This window comes from Meles meles, chromosome 2 (assembly GCF_922984935.1).
Source record: "Meles meles chromosome 2, mMelMel3.1 paternal haplotype, whole genome shotgun sequence".
Lineage (NCBI taxonomy): Eukaryota > Metazoa > Chordata > Mammalia > Carnivora > Mustelidae > Meles > Meles meles.
In genome coordinates, this window is record NC_060067.1 from 163093784 (window position 1) to 163108880 (window position 15097).

Genomic DNA, 15097 nt, shown 5'->3' on the forward strand with positions numbered 1-15097 from the left:
GTGCACTAGAGAAGAATGTGTATTCTGTTGTTTTGGGATGGAATGTTCTGAATTTATCTGTGATGTCCATCTGGTCCAGTGTGTCATTTAAGGCCTTTATTTCCATGTTGATCTTTTGATTAGATGATCTGTCCATTTCAGTGAAGGCGGGTGTTAAAGTCCCCTACTATTATTGTATTATTATTGATGTGTTTCTTTGATTTTGTTGTTAATTGGTTTATGTAATTGGCTGCTCTCTGTTAGGGGCATAGATATTTAAAATTGTTAGATCTCCTTGTTGAACAGACCCTTTAAGTATGATATAGTGTCCTTCCTCATCTCTTATTACAGTCTTTGGCTTAAAATCTAATTGATCTGATAAAAGGATTGTCACCCCAGCTCTCTTTTGACGTCTATTAGCATGGTAAATTGTTTTCCACCCCCTCACTTTAAATCTGGAGGTGTCTTTGGGTCTTAAATGAGATTCTTATATACAGCATATTGATGGGTCTTGTTCTTTTTATCCATTCTGATACCCTGTGTCTTATGATTGGGGCATGTAACCCATTTACATTCAGGGTAACTATTGAAAGATATGAATTTAGTGCCATTGTATTGCCTGTAAGGTGACTGTTACTGTATATTGTCTCTGTTCCTTTCTGGTCTATCTTACTTTTTTTTTTTCTTTTTTAAGTTTTCATTTATTCGACAGACAGAGATCACAAGTAGGCAGAGAGGCAGGCAGAGAGAGGAGGAGGCAGCCTCCCTGCTGAGCAGAGATCCCGATATGGGGCTCAATCCCAGGACCCTGGGATCATGACCTAAGCCAGAGGCAGAGGTTTTAACCCACTGAGCCATTTAGGCGCCCCAGGTCTATCTTACTTTTGAGCTCTCTCTTTGCTTAGAGGACCCCTTTCAATATTTCCTCTAGGGCTGGTTTTGATGTTTGCAAATTCTTTTAAGTTTTGCTTGTCCTGGAAGCTTTTTATCTTTTGTTCTATTTTCTTTTTTTTTTTAAATAGAGATTTTTATTTATTCATTTAACAGAGAGAGACACAGCAAGAGAGGGAACACAACCGGGGGAGTGGAAGAGGGAGAAGCAAGCCTCCTGCTGAGCAGGGAGCCCAGTGCAGGACTCGATCCCAGGACCCTGATCATGACCTGAGCCAAATGCAGATGCTTATGACTTAGCCACCCAAGCACCCCTCTCCTTCTATTTTCAAGGACAGTCTAGCTGGCTATAGTATTCTCTGCTGCATATTTTTCTCATTTAGTGCTCTGAATATATCATACCAGTCCTTTCTGGCCTGCCAGGTCTCTGTGGAGAGGTCGCTGCCAATCTGATATTTCTACCATTATATGTTACAGACCTCTTGTCCTGAGCTGCTTTCAGGGTTTTCTCTTTGTCACTGAGACTTGTAAGTTTTACTATTAGATGACAGAGTGTTGACCTATTTTTGATTTTTGAGGGTGGTTCTCTGTGCCTCCTGGATGTTGATGCTTGTTCCCTTCGACAAATTAGGGGAATTCTCTGCTAGAATTTGCTCCAATATACCTTCTACCTCTCTCTCTCTTTCTTCTTCTTCTGGGATCCAGTTATTCTAATATTGTTTCGTCTTATGGTATCACTTATCTCTCAAATTTTCCCCTTGTGGTCCAATAGTTGTTCATCGCTCTTTTTCTCAGCTTTTTTATTCTCTATCATTTGATCTTCTATATCACTAATTCTCTCTTCTGCCTCATTTATCTTAGCAGTAAGAGCCTCCATTTTTTACTTCACCTCATTAATAGTTTTTTTTTTTTTAATTTCAACTTGGTTAGATTTTAGTTCTTTTATTTCTCCAGGAAGGGATTCTCCAGTATCTTCCATGCTTCTTTCAATCCCAACTAGCACCTTGATAATAGTCATTCTGAATTCTAGTTCTAACATATTACTAATTTCCATATTGATTAGGTCCCTACCCTTTGGTACTGCCTCTTGTTCTTTTTTTTTGTGGTGAGTTTTTCAGCCTTGTCATTTTATCCAGATAAGAATAGATGAATGAATACTGTTACGCTGAAAAAAATAAATAAAATGGAAAAATAAAAAAAATAAATAAATAAAAAGAATAGATGAATGAGAGAACAAAAAACTAAAAGGTTAACAATGACCCTAGAAAAATATATTCTAACCAAATCAGGGGGAGAAGAAAGGAGGGGAAAAATAATATTTTTTTTTATTTTTATTTTTATTTTACTTCTATGTATGTGTATACACACACATACATATATGTGTGTGCATATATATAATATAATATTTTATATATATATGTGTATTAGACTGGTGAATAGAATAGAGCCGTACACTCTATTTGGGATGTATTTTGGTCTGTTAAAAGAAACTACCTCCCGGGGCACCTGGGTGGCTCAGTGGGTTAAGCCGCTGCCTTCGGCTCAGGTCATGATCTCAGGGTCCTGGGATCGAGTCCCGCATCGGGCTCTCTGCTCAGCGGAGAGCCTGCTTCCCTTCCTCTCTCTCTGCCTGCCTCTCTGTGATTTCTCTCTGTCATATAAATAAAATCTTTAAAAAAAAAAGAAACTACCTCCCAAAATTTTAAAGAAAGAAAAACTTACATATATTTAAAAATAAAGGTAAACTCGTCGAAGGGATGGAATATTACTGTGAAGATGAAAATTTTAAAAGATTCTAAAAATGGATTGATAAGTTGGTTGAAAAAAAGAGGAAAGAATGTTATCAGGCTGGAGACTAGAACAAAGCCATGCAGTAGATTTAGGGTATATTTTCATCTATTAGAAGAAATTGTATTCCAAAATTTTTAAAGAAAAAACCTGTCTGTGTACAAAAAATAACGTTAAATACAATGAAGGGATAAAATATGACTATAACAATGAAAATTTAAAAAGATTTTTTAAAAGGTATTATTAAGGTAAAATAGTTTAAAAAAATTAAAATAGGGAAGAGGAAAAGTTAAAAAAAAATTAACTTTGGAAGAGTAAAGGATCATGGGGGAAAAAAACCATGTAGTCTATGTGTTGCTTTTCCCTAGCTCTGGAGTTCCGCAGTTCTCATTGATACATGAATTTGGTCCTGGCTGGATGTTCTTTCTGATCTTCTGAGGGAGGGGCCTGTTGCAGTGATTATCAATTGTCTTTGCCGGAGTTGGATTTGCACTGCCCTTTTCAGGGTCCATGCTAAGTAATCTGCTTGGTTTTGGTCTCTGGAGCTTTTATTCCCTGAACACTTTCCGTATAGCTTTGGCGGACGGTAATGAGGATGGTGGCCTCCCAATCTCTGGCACTGCAGGAGCTGAGAGTTCAGGGCCCCACCTCTCAGTGCACCCTCAGAGAAAAGCAGTTAATCCCTCCCATTTCCCTGGTCTCCAGCTGCATTCTGTGCTCACCTGGCCTGTGACTGAGAGTTTCTGTCTCTGGTGCATAATCCTGTTTGGAGTCTAGAAACCTAGCAGATTTCTGCAGTGTACTTCTGTGCTGCTCCTCCCAGAGGAGGAAGGAGGGGGGGTCTCCCTGGATCTGCCACTTGTGGGGTTCCTGCTCAGAAAGCAGTGGCCCGACCATGCTGAGATTATGGCTTAAGGTAACCCCAAGCTTGAGCCGACTGCCTGGCTCTTTCTGCAGCCTGCTTCCCTGCTCCGATACCTGGGGCTCTGTCACAGTCAGGTACCCTGGTCTTTTTGTGACCCCACCAGTCCTGAGACCATAATGTCCCCGTGAGGACTCCACTCCCACTTAGCCTCTGGAGCACTGTCCCTCAGTGAACAAGACTACTAAAAGTTCCAATTTTGTGCTCTGCTACTCTACTTCTTGCTGTGAGCTGGCTCCACACCCCGCATTCTCTCTTCCCGTCTGTTGCCTCAGAATCACTTCTCTGCATGTCCTACCTTCCAGAAAGTGATTGATTTTCTGTTCCTAGAATTGCTGCTCTTCCTCTCTTCTATTTCCTATTGAGTTTGTAGGTGTTCAGAATGGTTCAGTAGCTATCTAAGCTTAACTCCTGGGACCTGATGATATTTAGGTGTCCTACTCTTTTGCCATTTTGCTCCTCCTATTCTATTGCATATCTCTCTTAATACTTATGTCAGCTTTGTGGAGAAAGTGATAATACTCCCATTTCACAATTTAAATGAACTTTAATTAAGAGAAAAGAGTACATAACTTCTCCAAGGCGAAAAAGGAAGTAAGGGGCAGAACTGGGATTCAAATCTAATTCCTACTGGTGCTGACAGGAAATTTGCTAAATATTACTTCCTTTTCTCAACTATGCCCCATAGGTGCCTTTTGTGTTTATAAGGCTTTTCTGGAATTTTTAAAGTTTTGATTCTAAACCTAAAAGTAGGGGGAAAAAATCCTTACTCTATTCCTTAGGGGGTTCTGATCGACTCAGAAGATCTAGGCACACTGAGAGTCAAACTCATTAGAAACCCCCTTTTTTTTTTTTTTTAATTTGACAGAGAGATCACAAGTAGGCAGAGAACAGAGAGGTAGGCAGAGAGAGGAGGAAGCAGGCTCCCTGCGGAGCAGAGAGCCCGACGCGGGGCTCGATCCCAGGACCCCGAGATCATGACCTGAGCCGAAGGCAGCGGCTTAATCCACTGAGCCACCCAGGTGCCCCTAGAAACCCCTTTTTATGGTGGGTGTCTACCAGGGATAGATAGGAAATATGGCTGCCCCATGAGGAATCCAAAGATGAGGCCACTGTGGCGTGGACTGGAAGTGTTGTGCCAGAACAGCTGCCTAAGTAGTGTGCTGTTCATCAGATGACCTTTGTTTTACAACTGGAATATTAGAAGTGGAAATGGGCTTTCCTTGAGAAGATCATAATCTTCCCAGATAACTGCTGAGCTTCCTATATCTACCTATAGTTACCCTTATTGGCTTGGAACTATTCAAAGGAAGAGATCATGTCACTTAACGTTCTTTGTGATTTCTAATCCTTAGGAATTTTTTTTAACAAGTTAAAAAACTCAGCTAAATGACTGAGGTCATCATTTGAAGGAAAATGGATTCCAAATTTCTTCCCAAATATCCTGATGAAGATGTTTAATAGATTTAAGAACATACAGTATATATACTAAGTCATCTAGAGAATGTACAGATTTTTTTAACCAAGTTAAGACAAGCAAATGATACATAAAAATCCCTTTTATCATTTAGAAATAGTTTTTTTTAATTGATTCTCCTTCAGAGAGGGAGAGAGTCATTCTGTTGACTTTTATTTTGAAACTAATTTACTTATTTCTATAATTTCCTGATTCAGTAAGTAAAAGGGAGTTGTCACAAACCCATTCATATCTGCTTCACTGAAGAAGTCAATGAAATGTTAAGATGAGGTGCATTAATGTATTAGACTCACAATCAAACTTATTTCAATTATTTTAGGAACTCGTAAAATTAGGAGTTTTTGCCTGTGGCCTATTATCAGAAAATTGAGAAATATAGAAGGTTTTCATTCTGATTCATTAGTTTCCTGTTTTTCTTTTGCTGAATGTAAACTATGTAGAAAAACTTTGTATTACAATTATTTAAAAGTATTCTGTGTACGTGTTCTACACTTGAGTTATTTTTCTTCTATATTGATTGCCTGCTTGTTGAATTTCACTTGTATTTGTGAGGATTTAACAAAGAATTTTTTATAAATATTAAAATGAATAGTTTTCTGTAAAAGTCACATCATTTTTATTATGGTAGGTGTGTTAGAAGAAGCCAGATTTTTTGGTATTGACTCATTGATTGAACACCTGGAAGTGGCAATAAAGGTAAGGCTCTTTTTACAGTAGCCAGTGTTATAGTTATTACAGCTGTCTCCCAAAATGCGCCACTGATTTCTTAATATCTGTTTCAAGAATTCTCAACCACCAGAAGATCATTCGCCAATATCTCGAAAGGAATTCGTCCGATTTCTGCTAGCCACTCCAACCAAATCAGAATTGCGTTGCCAGGTAATTGAAGCAGACTTTTATGTGAATTATTTGTGTCAGCAAAGCTCTGAGTAAAGTTTAACATTTTTCTTGGATTTTTTTTTTTGCCTTATGTTCCTTTTTCAGGCAAGAGACAGTTTAATTATGGGTGATAGCATTGATTTAATCCCAAAATGGTTGGCAAAAAAAGAGATGTAATGGCCTTTTTTATTATCTAATATGCCCCATGTGGCAATTTGAATAGTTCACCAAAATTGCAGCAATTAAAATAAAAAGTCCATACTTTGTACATTTGTTATATATGGCCAGTCAGTGATAGATACTTTTATGTATTAAAGATTTTATAAATCTCAATACTTACTTTTTAAGAATAAAACTACCTTGAATTATTGAATACTTATAAAATAGATAAAAATATATAAACAATACCTATTAATACGTACATGGCCAACAGAGATGGATCTTTAGAAATTTTTGCGCATGGGGCGCCTGGGTGGCTCAGTGGGTTAAGCCTCTGCCTTTGGCCTGAGTCGTGATCTCGGGTCCTGGGATTGAGCCCAATGTTGGGCTCTCTGCACAGTGGGGAGCCTGCTTCTTTGTCTCTCTCTGCCTTCCTCTCTGCCTATTTATGGTCTCTCTCTGTCAAATAAATGAATAAAATCTTTTTAAAAAAAGGAATTTTTACACATAAAATATAGCCAGACTGGATTTTAATGTTATGTTTAAAGTTTCTTTTACTAAGAACCCATTAAGGATGCTGGTTTTATATCTAAGTTTTATTTGATCATGTCTTCTAGTAAACTCCAAATGACTGACCTGCCAGTTGCTTCTAAGAAACTTGGGGGTTAGCTACAGTCATTAGATGTAATATAACAGATGGTTTAAATTTTGTGACAATTTGTCTTTTCTTAATTTTAGGGTTTAAACTTCAGTGGTGCTGATCTTTCTCGTTTGGACCTTCGATACATTAACTTCAAAATGGCCAATTTAAGCCGCTGCAATCTTGCACATGCTAATCTCTGCTGTGCAAATCTTGAACGAGCTGATCTCTCCGGATCAGTACTTGACGTAAGAATCATTTTTTTTTATAAGAGAGAATTAAATGTTTAGTCTCTTGAACAGTGTCAATAAGCAGAAACGATCTCTCTCTCTGTTTGGGGTTTTACTTGAAAACAGTTTAAGTTGATAAAACCCAAGGTTCTGAAAGAGAAATGTGTTAGTTTTGCAACTTTAATATTCTTCAATAAATGAAGACCTGAAATATTTAGCAACTAATAAGAAATGAAATCTTGAAATTAGATCCTCATCCCTTCAATATAGCGTACTTTAAAAGGACTTCTATTTTAAGTGAATTAGGAGGGTAAAGCTGAATAGGACCTTTGAGATCTTTTATTCAGCCCCATTTCTGGAGTGGGGAAATATTGCTCTACAGGATTTTGGCAGAGATACTGTGAAATAAACATGATGTATGTCAGGTTGTGTAAGTTAGCATCTCTGTGGCTCTCCTTCTCTCTCTATATATATATACTTATATGTGTGTGTATTTACATGTATGTGTGTATATATATACATTTGATACTTGTACAACACTGGGGCTGGGGCACTGGCCTCTGTGCAGTCAAAAATCCACATATAACATTTGACTCCCCCAAAAGGTAACTACTAATAGTCCACTGTTGAGCAGAAGCCTTACCAATAACATGAACAGTCAATTAGCATATTTTTTAAAATGCATAAAAATTTTATGTATTTATTTGACAGAGAGATCACAAGTAGGCAGAGAAGCAGGCAGAGAGAGAGAGAGAAGCAGGCTCCCTGCTGAGCAGAGAGCCCGATGCGGGGCTCAGTCCCAGGACTCTGAGAATATGACCTGCACTGAAGGCAGAGGCTTAACTCTCTGAGCCACCCAGGTGCCCCAAACGTAATTAGCATATATTTTATATGTCGTCTGTATTATATACCATACTCTTACAATAAGGTAAGATAGAGGAAAGAAAATGTTATCAAGAGAATCATAAGAATGAGAAAATACATTTACAGTACTATATTATATTGATTTTTTTAAATCTACATATAGGGGACCTGGGTGGCTGTCGGTTGATCTTGATCTCAGGGTCACAAATTTGAGCCCCACATTAGGCTCCACACTCAATCCCAGAACCTGGGATCAAGACCCGAGCCAAAGGCAGATGCTTAACTGACTGAGCCACCCAGGCATCCTAGTACCTTGCTTTTAGTAGTCATTGAATAAATGTTCATTGAATTTTATAATTTTAGTTTTCTTCCTTACTTGCAACCTATTTTTCCATGAAGTTTATGATATCAGATCTATAAAAAAAGATCTGCCAATATACATTTCCAGTATTTTCACTCTCCTTGTCCATCTTATGAGGAAGAACCACATTGGTAGCAAGATAAACAAAAGACTAGTAGCACAAAGGAAAAGTTGGAAGGACCTAGTCTTTAGTGAAATGTCGAGAGACCACTCGTGTGGCTTTTGTTAAGGACAAAACAAAAAAAAAGTTAAAAAGATAGACTGGGTCGTTCAGTAAGCTGGTTTTGAGTTATATTGAATTGTAGTAATATGCCTGCACCATAATTTTCTAATCTGTAAATACTTGTCCTACCCATACTGTATAATTGATAAACAGAAGCACTGTAGAATTGTAAGTTTAATTACTAATGATGGACATGGCTCATGTTGGAGAGTCATTGCCCAGGGTGTATAGGCTGTGAAGTCAAAACTGACTGCTAATTGTCCTTGGCACTTGAGGATGATTGCTAATGAGTAGCTGTCATATCCAGAAAATAGGATGTGTGCCAAGCACTTTCCTGCAAAAAGGTACCTAACCGTTCCACCACTCTTCCTGAACATCTCACCCAGTGTATCCCTCACAGGCTGTGAGGCCTTTCCAAAGGAACAATGTGATTCTGCAGTCAGCCGAAATTATCTCAGTTGCTCTTCCTGTTAAGCAGATGTCTGTGCCACATTACCTGTTCTGTCAGCATGCTTTTGAGTGTTTCTTCTCCATGCTCTGCCTGCCATCAGTGATTTCAGCCTACTGCATAGAAGCTGGTGTAACAGTTCAGCTGTTACATATCCATTGCATATTTCCGTCCAAGATTTATGAAGGGTAAGAGCTAGCAGGGACCCTGATGATCATCAAGTATGACCCTCTTGTTGGGTAGACTGAGAAACTGAAACCTAGCAATTTGCCCAAGCCCAAAAAGGCTAGTTTGTATGGGCAGAAGATATGAACAGACAATTCTCCAATGAGGACATACAAATGGCTATCAGACACATGAAAAAATGCTCATCATCACTAGCCATCAGGGAGATTCAAATTAAAACCTCATTGAGATACCACCTCTTACACTGTTGGTGGGAATGCAAGTTGGTACAGCCACTTTGGTGAACAGTGTGGAGATTCCTCAAGAAATTAAAAATAGAGCTTCTCTATGACCCTGCAATTGCACTGCTGGGTATTTACCCCAAAGATACAGATGTAGTGAAAAGAAGGGCCATCTGTACCCCAATGTTTATTGCAGCAATGGCCACGGTCGCCAAACTGTGGAAAGAACCAAGATGCCCTTCAACGGATGAATGGATAAGGAAGATGTGGTACATACACATGGTGGAGTATTATGCCTCCATCAGAAAGGATGAATACCCAACTTTTGTAGCAACATGGACGGGACTGGAAGAGATTATGCTGAGCGAAATAAGTCAAGCAGAGAGAGTCAAGTATCATATGGTTTCACTTATTTGTGGAGCATAACAAAGAACATGGAGGACATGGGGAGATGGAGAGGAGAAGGGAGTTGTGGGAAATTGGAAGGGGAGATGAACCATGAGAGACTATGGACTCTGAAAAACAACCTGAGGGTTTTGAAGGGGTGGGGGGGGGTGGGAAGTTGGGGAGCCAGGTGGAGGGTAATAGAGAGGGCACGTACTGCATGGAGCACTGGGTGTGGTGCAAAAACAATGAGTACTGTTACGCTGAAAATAAATAAATAAATTTTTTTAAAAAGGCTAGTTTGTTAGCAGAGTTGGAACTAGACTCTAGAGCATGTGTTTTCTCTTCCTTATTTCCTTTTTAAATGACTTTTTTGTGTGGAAAATATCAAACATACAAAAATAGAATAATGAATCCCCCTGTTACCTCTACTACTCAGCTTCAACAGATATCATCAGCATGTAAACAGTTTTGTCTCTACCTCTTTTCATATTATTTTAAAGCAACTCATTTTACTGTAAACATTTTATTTCTTTTTTTTTTTTTAAGATTTTATTTATTTGACAGATCACAAGTAGGCAGAGAGGCAGGCAGAGAGAGAGAGGAGGAAGCAGGCTCCCTGCTCAGCAGAGAGCCCTATGCGGGGCTCGGTCCCAGGACCCTGAGATCATGACCTGAGCCGAAGGCAGAGGCTTTAACCCACTGAGCCACCCAAGCGCCCCTATTTCTTAAAGACCATTTGGGGTGTCTGCTTTGGGCTCAGGTCATGATCTTAGGGTCCTGGGATCTAGTCCCGAGGCAGGCTCCCTGCTCAGTGCTCTCTCTCGCTCTGTCATTCTGCCCACGATCCCACCCGCACTTGAGCTCGCTCTCTCACACATAAATAAATATATAAAATCTTTTAAAAAAAGATTTAGACCATTTTAAAAAACATAATACCATTATCATACTTAAAAAACAATGGTAATACCTGAATTGCTTTCATCAAAACTCTTTGCCCCTTGATGCAGTAGATAGCAAAACTTAACAGCTGCAGTGCTGGTTTACTGAGTAGCTGAGCTCTGTACCCTTGGTGTTGGTGACCTGCTTTTACCATTGATGAATAGATGGGGAAATATTTTCTGTGGTCGAAGGTAGAAAATTTTGCTGAATTTCTTATAAATCTGTTTCTTTGTGAGATTCCATAGCGTATAGCTTTCAGTGTAGATCTGTACTTAAAATTACCTTGGGACTTTATTATTATTATTTTTGCTATTATTTCAAATAACAAACACTGGTTTTAAAAAATCCCCCATATACCAATCACCCATTCATCCAGACCAAGCTGGTCTAATCTATACTCCCATTCACTTCTGCCTCTTCCCTATTTTTTTAAGCATAATTAGCATACAGTGTGTTATTATTTTCATGATGAGTGTACTTTTTTTTTTCAAGATTTTATTTATTTATTTGAGAGAGAGCATGAGCAGGAGAGGAGCCGAGAGGTGGGAAAGGGAGGGAAAGAATCTCAAGCAGACTCTGCACTGAGTGTGGAGCCTCCTCGGCGCTCAGTCTAATGACCCTGAGATGATGACCTGAGCCAGAACCAAGAGTCAGGTGCGTAACAGACGGAGCCACCCAGGTGCCTCTCATGATAAGCATACTTTTTTATTTTTAAAGATTTTATTTGTTAGAAAGAGTGAGCATGAACAGGGGAAGGGGCAGAGGGAGAAGCAGTTCCTCCACTGAGCAAGGAACCCAATGCAGGGCTTGATCCCAGGATTCTGGGATCATGACCTGAGCTGACCGCAGATGCTTAACTGACTGAGCCACCCAGGCGCCCTATAAGTGTATTCTTAATCCCCTTGACCTATTTCGCCCATTTGTTTGTTTATTTTCTTTCTTAAATTACACATAAGAGTGAAATCTAGTTTTCTTTTTCTGACTTACTTCAGTTAGCATTATGCCCTCTGCCTCCATCTGTGTTGTTACAAATGACAAGATTTCATTCTTTTTAATGGCTGAGTAATATTCCTCTGTGTAATGTTTATATACCGCATCTTTATCCATTCATTTATGGATGGACATTTGGATTGCTTCAGTATCTTTGCAGTTGTAAATAATACTGTTATAAAATTGGGGTACATATGTATCAAATTGAATTAGTATTTTGGGGGTAGATAACCAGTAATGGGATTACAAGATCATATCTTAATTCTGTTTTTAATTTTTTTTTTTAAAGATTTTATTTATTTGAGAGAGAGCACAAGTGGGGAGAAGGGCAGAGAGAGAGGGAGAAGCAGATTCCCTTCTGGGCAGGGAGCCTGATGCAGGGTTCAACCCCAGGACCCTGAGATCATGACCTGAGCCAAAGTCAGATGCTTAACTGACTGAGCCACCTAGGCACTCCTCTATTTTTAATTTTTTGAGGAACCTCCATACTGTTTTCCACTGTGGCTGTACCAGTTTGCATTCCCACCAACAGTACATGAGGGTTCCTTTTTCTCCACATCCTTGTCAACACTCGTTATTTCTTGTGTTTTTGATTTTAGCCATTCTGAGAGGTATGAGGTGATAGCTCATTGTGGTTTGTTTTGTTTTTTTTTTTTAATTTTAATTATTTATTTGATAGACAGAGATTGCAACTAGTCAGAGAGGCAGGCAGGAAGAGAGAGGAGAAAGCAGGCTCCCTGCCAAGCAGAGAGCCTGATGTGGGGCTTGATCCCAGGACCCTGGGATCATGACCTGAGCTGAAGGCAGAGGCTTTAACCCACTGAGCCACCTAGGCGCCCCTCATTGTGGTTTTGATTTTTGATTTGCACTTCCCTGATGATGAATGATGTTTCATGTGTTTTGTTTCATGTGTCTGGTTGTCTTCTTTGGGAAAATGTCTGTTCATATCTTTTGCCCATTTCTTAACTGGATTTTTTATTGTTTTGTGTTGAGTTGTATAAGTTCTTTGTATATTTTGTGTGTTCACCCCCTGTTGGATATGTTATTTGTGAATATCTTCTCCCATTCAGTAGGTTGTCTTTTTGTTTCATTGATGATTTCATTTGCTGTGCAGAAGTATTTTCTTTTGGTGTAGACCCAATAATTTAATTTTCTTTTTGTTTTCTTTGCCAAAGGAGACTTACCTCAAAAAATGTTTCTTTGGCTGATGTCAAAGAAATTACTGCCTGTGTCCTCTTCTAGCATTTTTACAGTTTTAAGTCTCACATTTAGGTCTTTAATCCATTTTTAGTTTATTTTTGTGTATGGTTTAGGAAAGCAGTCCAGTTTCATTCTTTTGCATGAAGCTGTCCAGTTTCCCTTACATCATTTGTTGAAGAAACTGTCTTTCCCATTGTGTATTCTTGCCCTTTGTCACATATTTTTTTTTCTTTTGAGGGGGGCAGGGCAGAGGAAAGAGGGAGAGAGAATCTTGAGCAGGCTCGATTTCACAACCTGGGGTCATGACCTGAGCTGAAATCAAGAGTCAGATGCTTAACTGAGTTGCGTAGGCACTCCTCCTTTGTCATAGATTAATTGACAATAAAAGCATGGCCTCTTCTAACTCTGTGCTGTTCTGTTAAGCTGGTCTTCTGTTTTTGTGTCAGTATCATACTATTTTGATTATTATAGCTCTGTTTTATACCTTGAAATCTGGGATTGTGATATCTTGAGTTTTGTTCTTCTTTTTCAAGATTGCTATTTAGAGTCTTTTATGTTTCCATATAAATTTTACGATTATTCTAGTTCTGTGGAAAATGCTGTTGGTATTTTGATTGGAATTGCATTAAACCTCTAGATTGCTTTGGGTAGTGTGGACATTTTAACAGTATTGGTTCTTCCAATCCATGAGCACAGAATATCTTTCTATTTGTGTCATCTTCAGTTTGTTTCATCAGTGTTTTATAGTTTTTGGAATATAGGTCTGTCATCTCCTTGGTTAAGCTTATTCCTAGATATTTTATTCTTTTTGGTGCAATTATAAGTAGAATTGTTTTCTTAATTTTTCTTTCTTCTACTTCATTATTAGTGTATAGAAATACAAACAGATATCTGTATATTCATTTTTGTAACCTGAGACTTTACTGAATCCAATTATCAGTTTTAGGATTTTTTAGTGAACTCTTTTGGGTTTTCTTTATAGAGTACCATATTATCTCTAGATAGTGAAAGTTTACTTCTTCCTTACCAATTTGAATTCCCTTTAATTCTGTTTTCTTGTTTGATTGCTATGGCTAGAACTTCCAGTATTATTTTAAATGAAAGTGGTTCAAGTGGATATCCTTGTCTTGTTCCTGATCTTAGAGGAAAAGCTCTCAGTTTTTCCTAGTTAAAGATGATGTTAGCTGTGGGTTTTTTAAGTATGGTCTTATTATGTTGAGGTATGTTCCTCTAAACCTACCTTGTTGAGGGTTTTTATCATAAATGGATATTGTACTTGCTAAATGCTTTTTCTCCATTTATTGAAATGGTCATATGATTGTTACCTTTTTTTTTTTGTTAATGTGATATGTCATGTTGATTGATTCGCAAATATTATTTGTATTTTTGTATGCTGGAAATAAACTCCACTTGATCATGGTGAATTCAGTTTTTTTTTAAATGTGTTGTTAAATTTGGTTTGCTACGTTGAAGATTTTTGCATCTGGGTTCATCAGAGATCCTGGCTTGTGGTTTTGTTTTGTTTTTTTTGTAGTCTGTCTAGTTTTGTTATCAGTAATAGCACTGGCCTCATAGAAGGAATTTGGAGGCTTTCTTTCCTCTTTTAGTTTTTGGAATAGTTTGAAAAAAATAGGTATTAACTCTTCTTTAAATGTTTGGTATAATTCACTTATGAAGCCATTGGTCCTGGGTTTTTGTTTGATTGGAGTTTTTCAGTTACTTATTCAATTTCATTGCTACTAAGCAGTCTGTTTAAGTTTTTTATTTCTTCCTGATTCAGTTTTGGGAGATAATATATATTTCTAGGAATTTATCTATTTCTTCCAGGTTGGCCCATTTATTGGCACATAATTTTTCATAATACTCTCTTAAAATCCTTAGTATTTCTGTGGTGTATCAGTGGTTATTTCTCCTTTTTTTTTTTTAATATTATTCGTGTCCTCTTTTTTTTTCTTTTTCTTTTATGAGTATAGCTAAGGTTTATCAATTTTGTTGAACCTTTCAAAGAATCAGCTCTTGGTTTCATTGATCTGTTGTTCTTTTAGTCTCTTTTGAATTCATTTCTATTTTAATCTTTATTCTTCCTTCCTTCTACTGGCTGTGGACTTTGTTTATTCTTCTTTTTGTAGTTCTTTTAGGTGTATAGTTAGATTTGAGATTTTTCTTGCTTCTTTAGGTAGGCCTATAGTGCTATAATCTTCCCCTGAGAATAGCTTTTGCTGCAGTCACAGGTTTTGGACCATTTTAATTTCCTTTTTCTCCATGTAAAATGAAAATGTTACTAGCATTGCTAATGCTAATTAGCAATTAATA

The 15097-nt window shown here is 37.9% G+C and overlaps 1 protein-coding gene across 1 annotated transcript in view; it reads left to right on the forward strand.

The window, feature by feature from the left end:
• The window catches only part of KCTD9 (potassium channel tetramerization domain containing 9), a 48966-nt gene that overhangs the window by 22994 nt on the left and 10875 nt on the right, over window positions 1–15097 (forward strand). The window contains exons 7-9 of the mRNA XM_045998583.1: window positions 5686–5753; window positions 5841–5936; window positions 6834–6983. Of these exons, the coding sequence (XP_045854539.1) occupies window positions 5686–5753; window positions 5841–5936; window positions 6834–6983 (314 nt within the window). The remainder of the gene's footprint in view (window positions 1–5685; window positions 5754–5840; window positions 5937–6833; window positions 6984–15097) is intronic.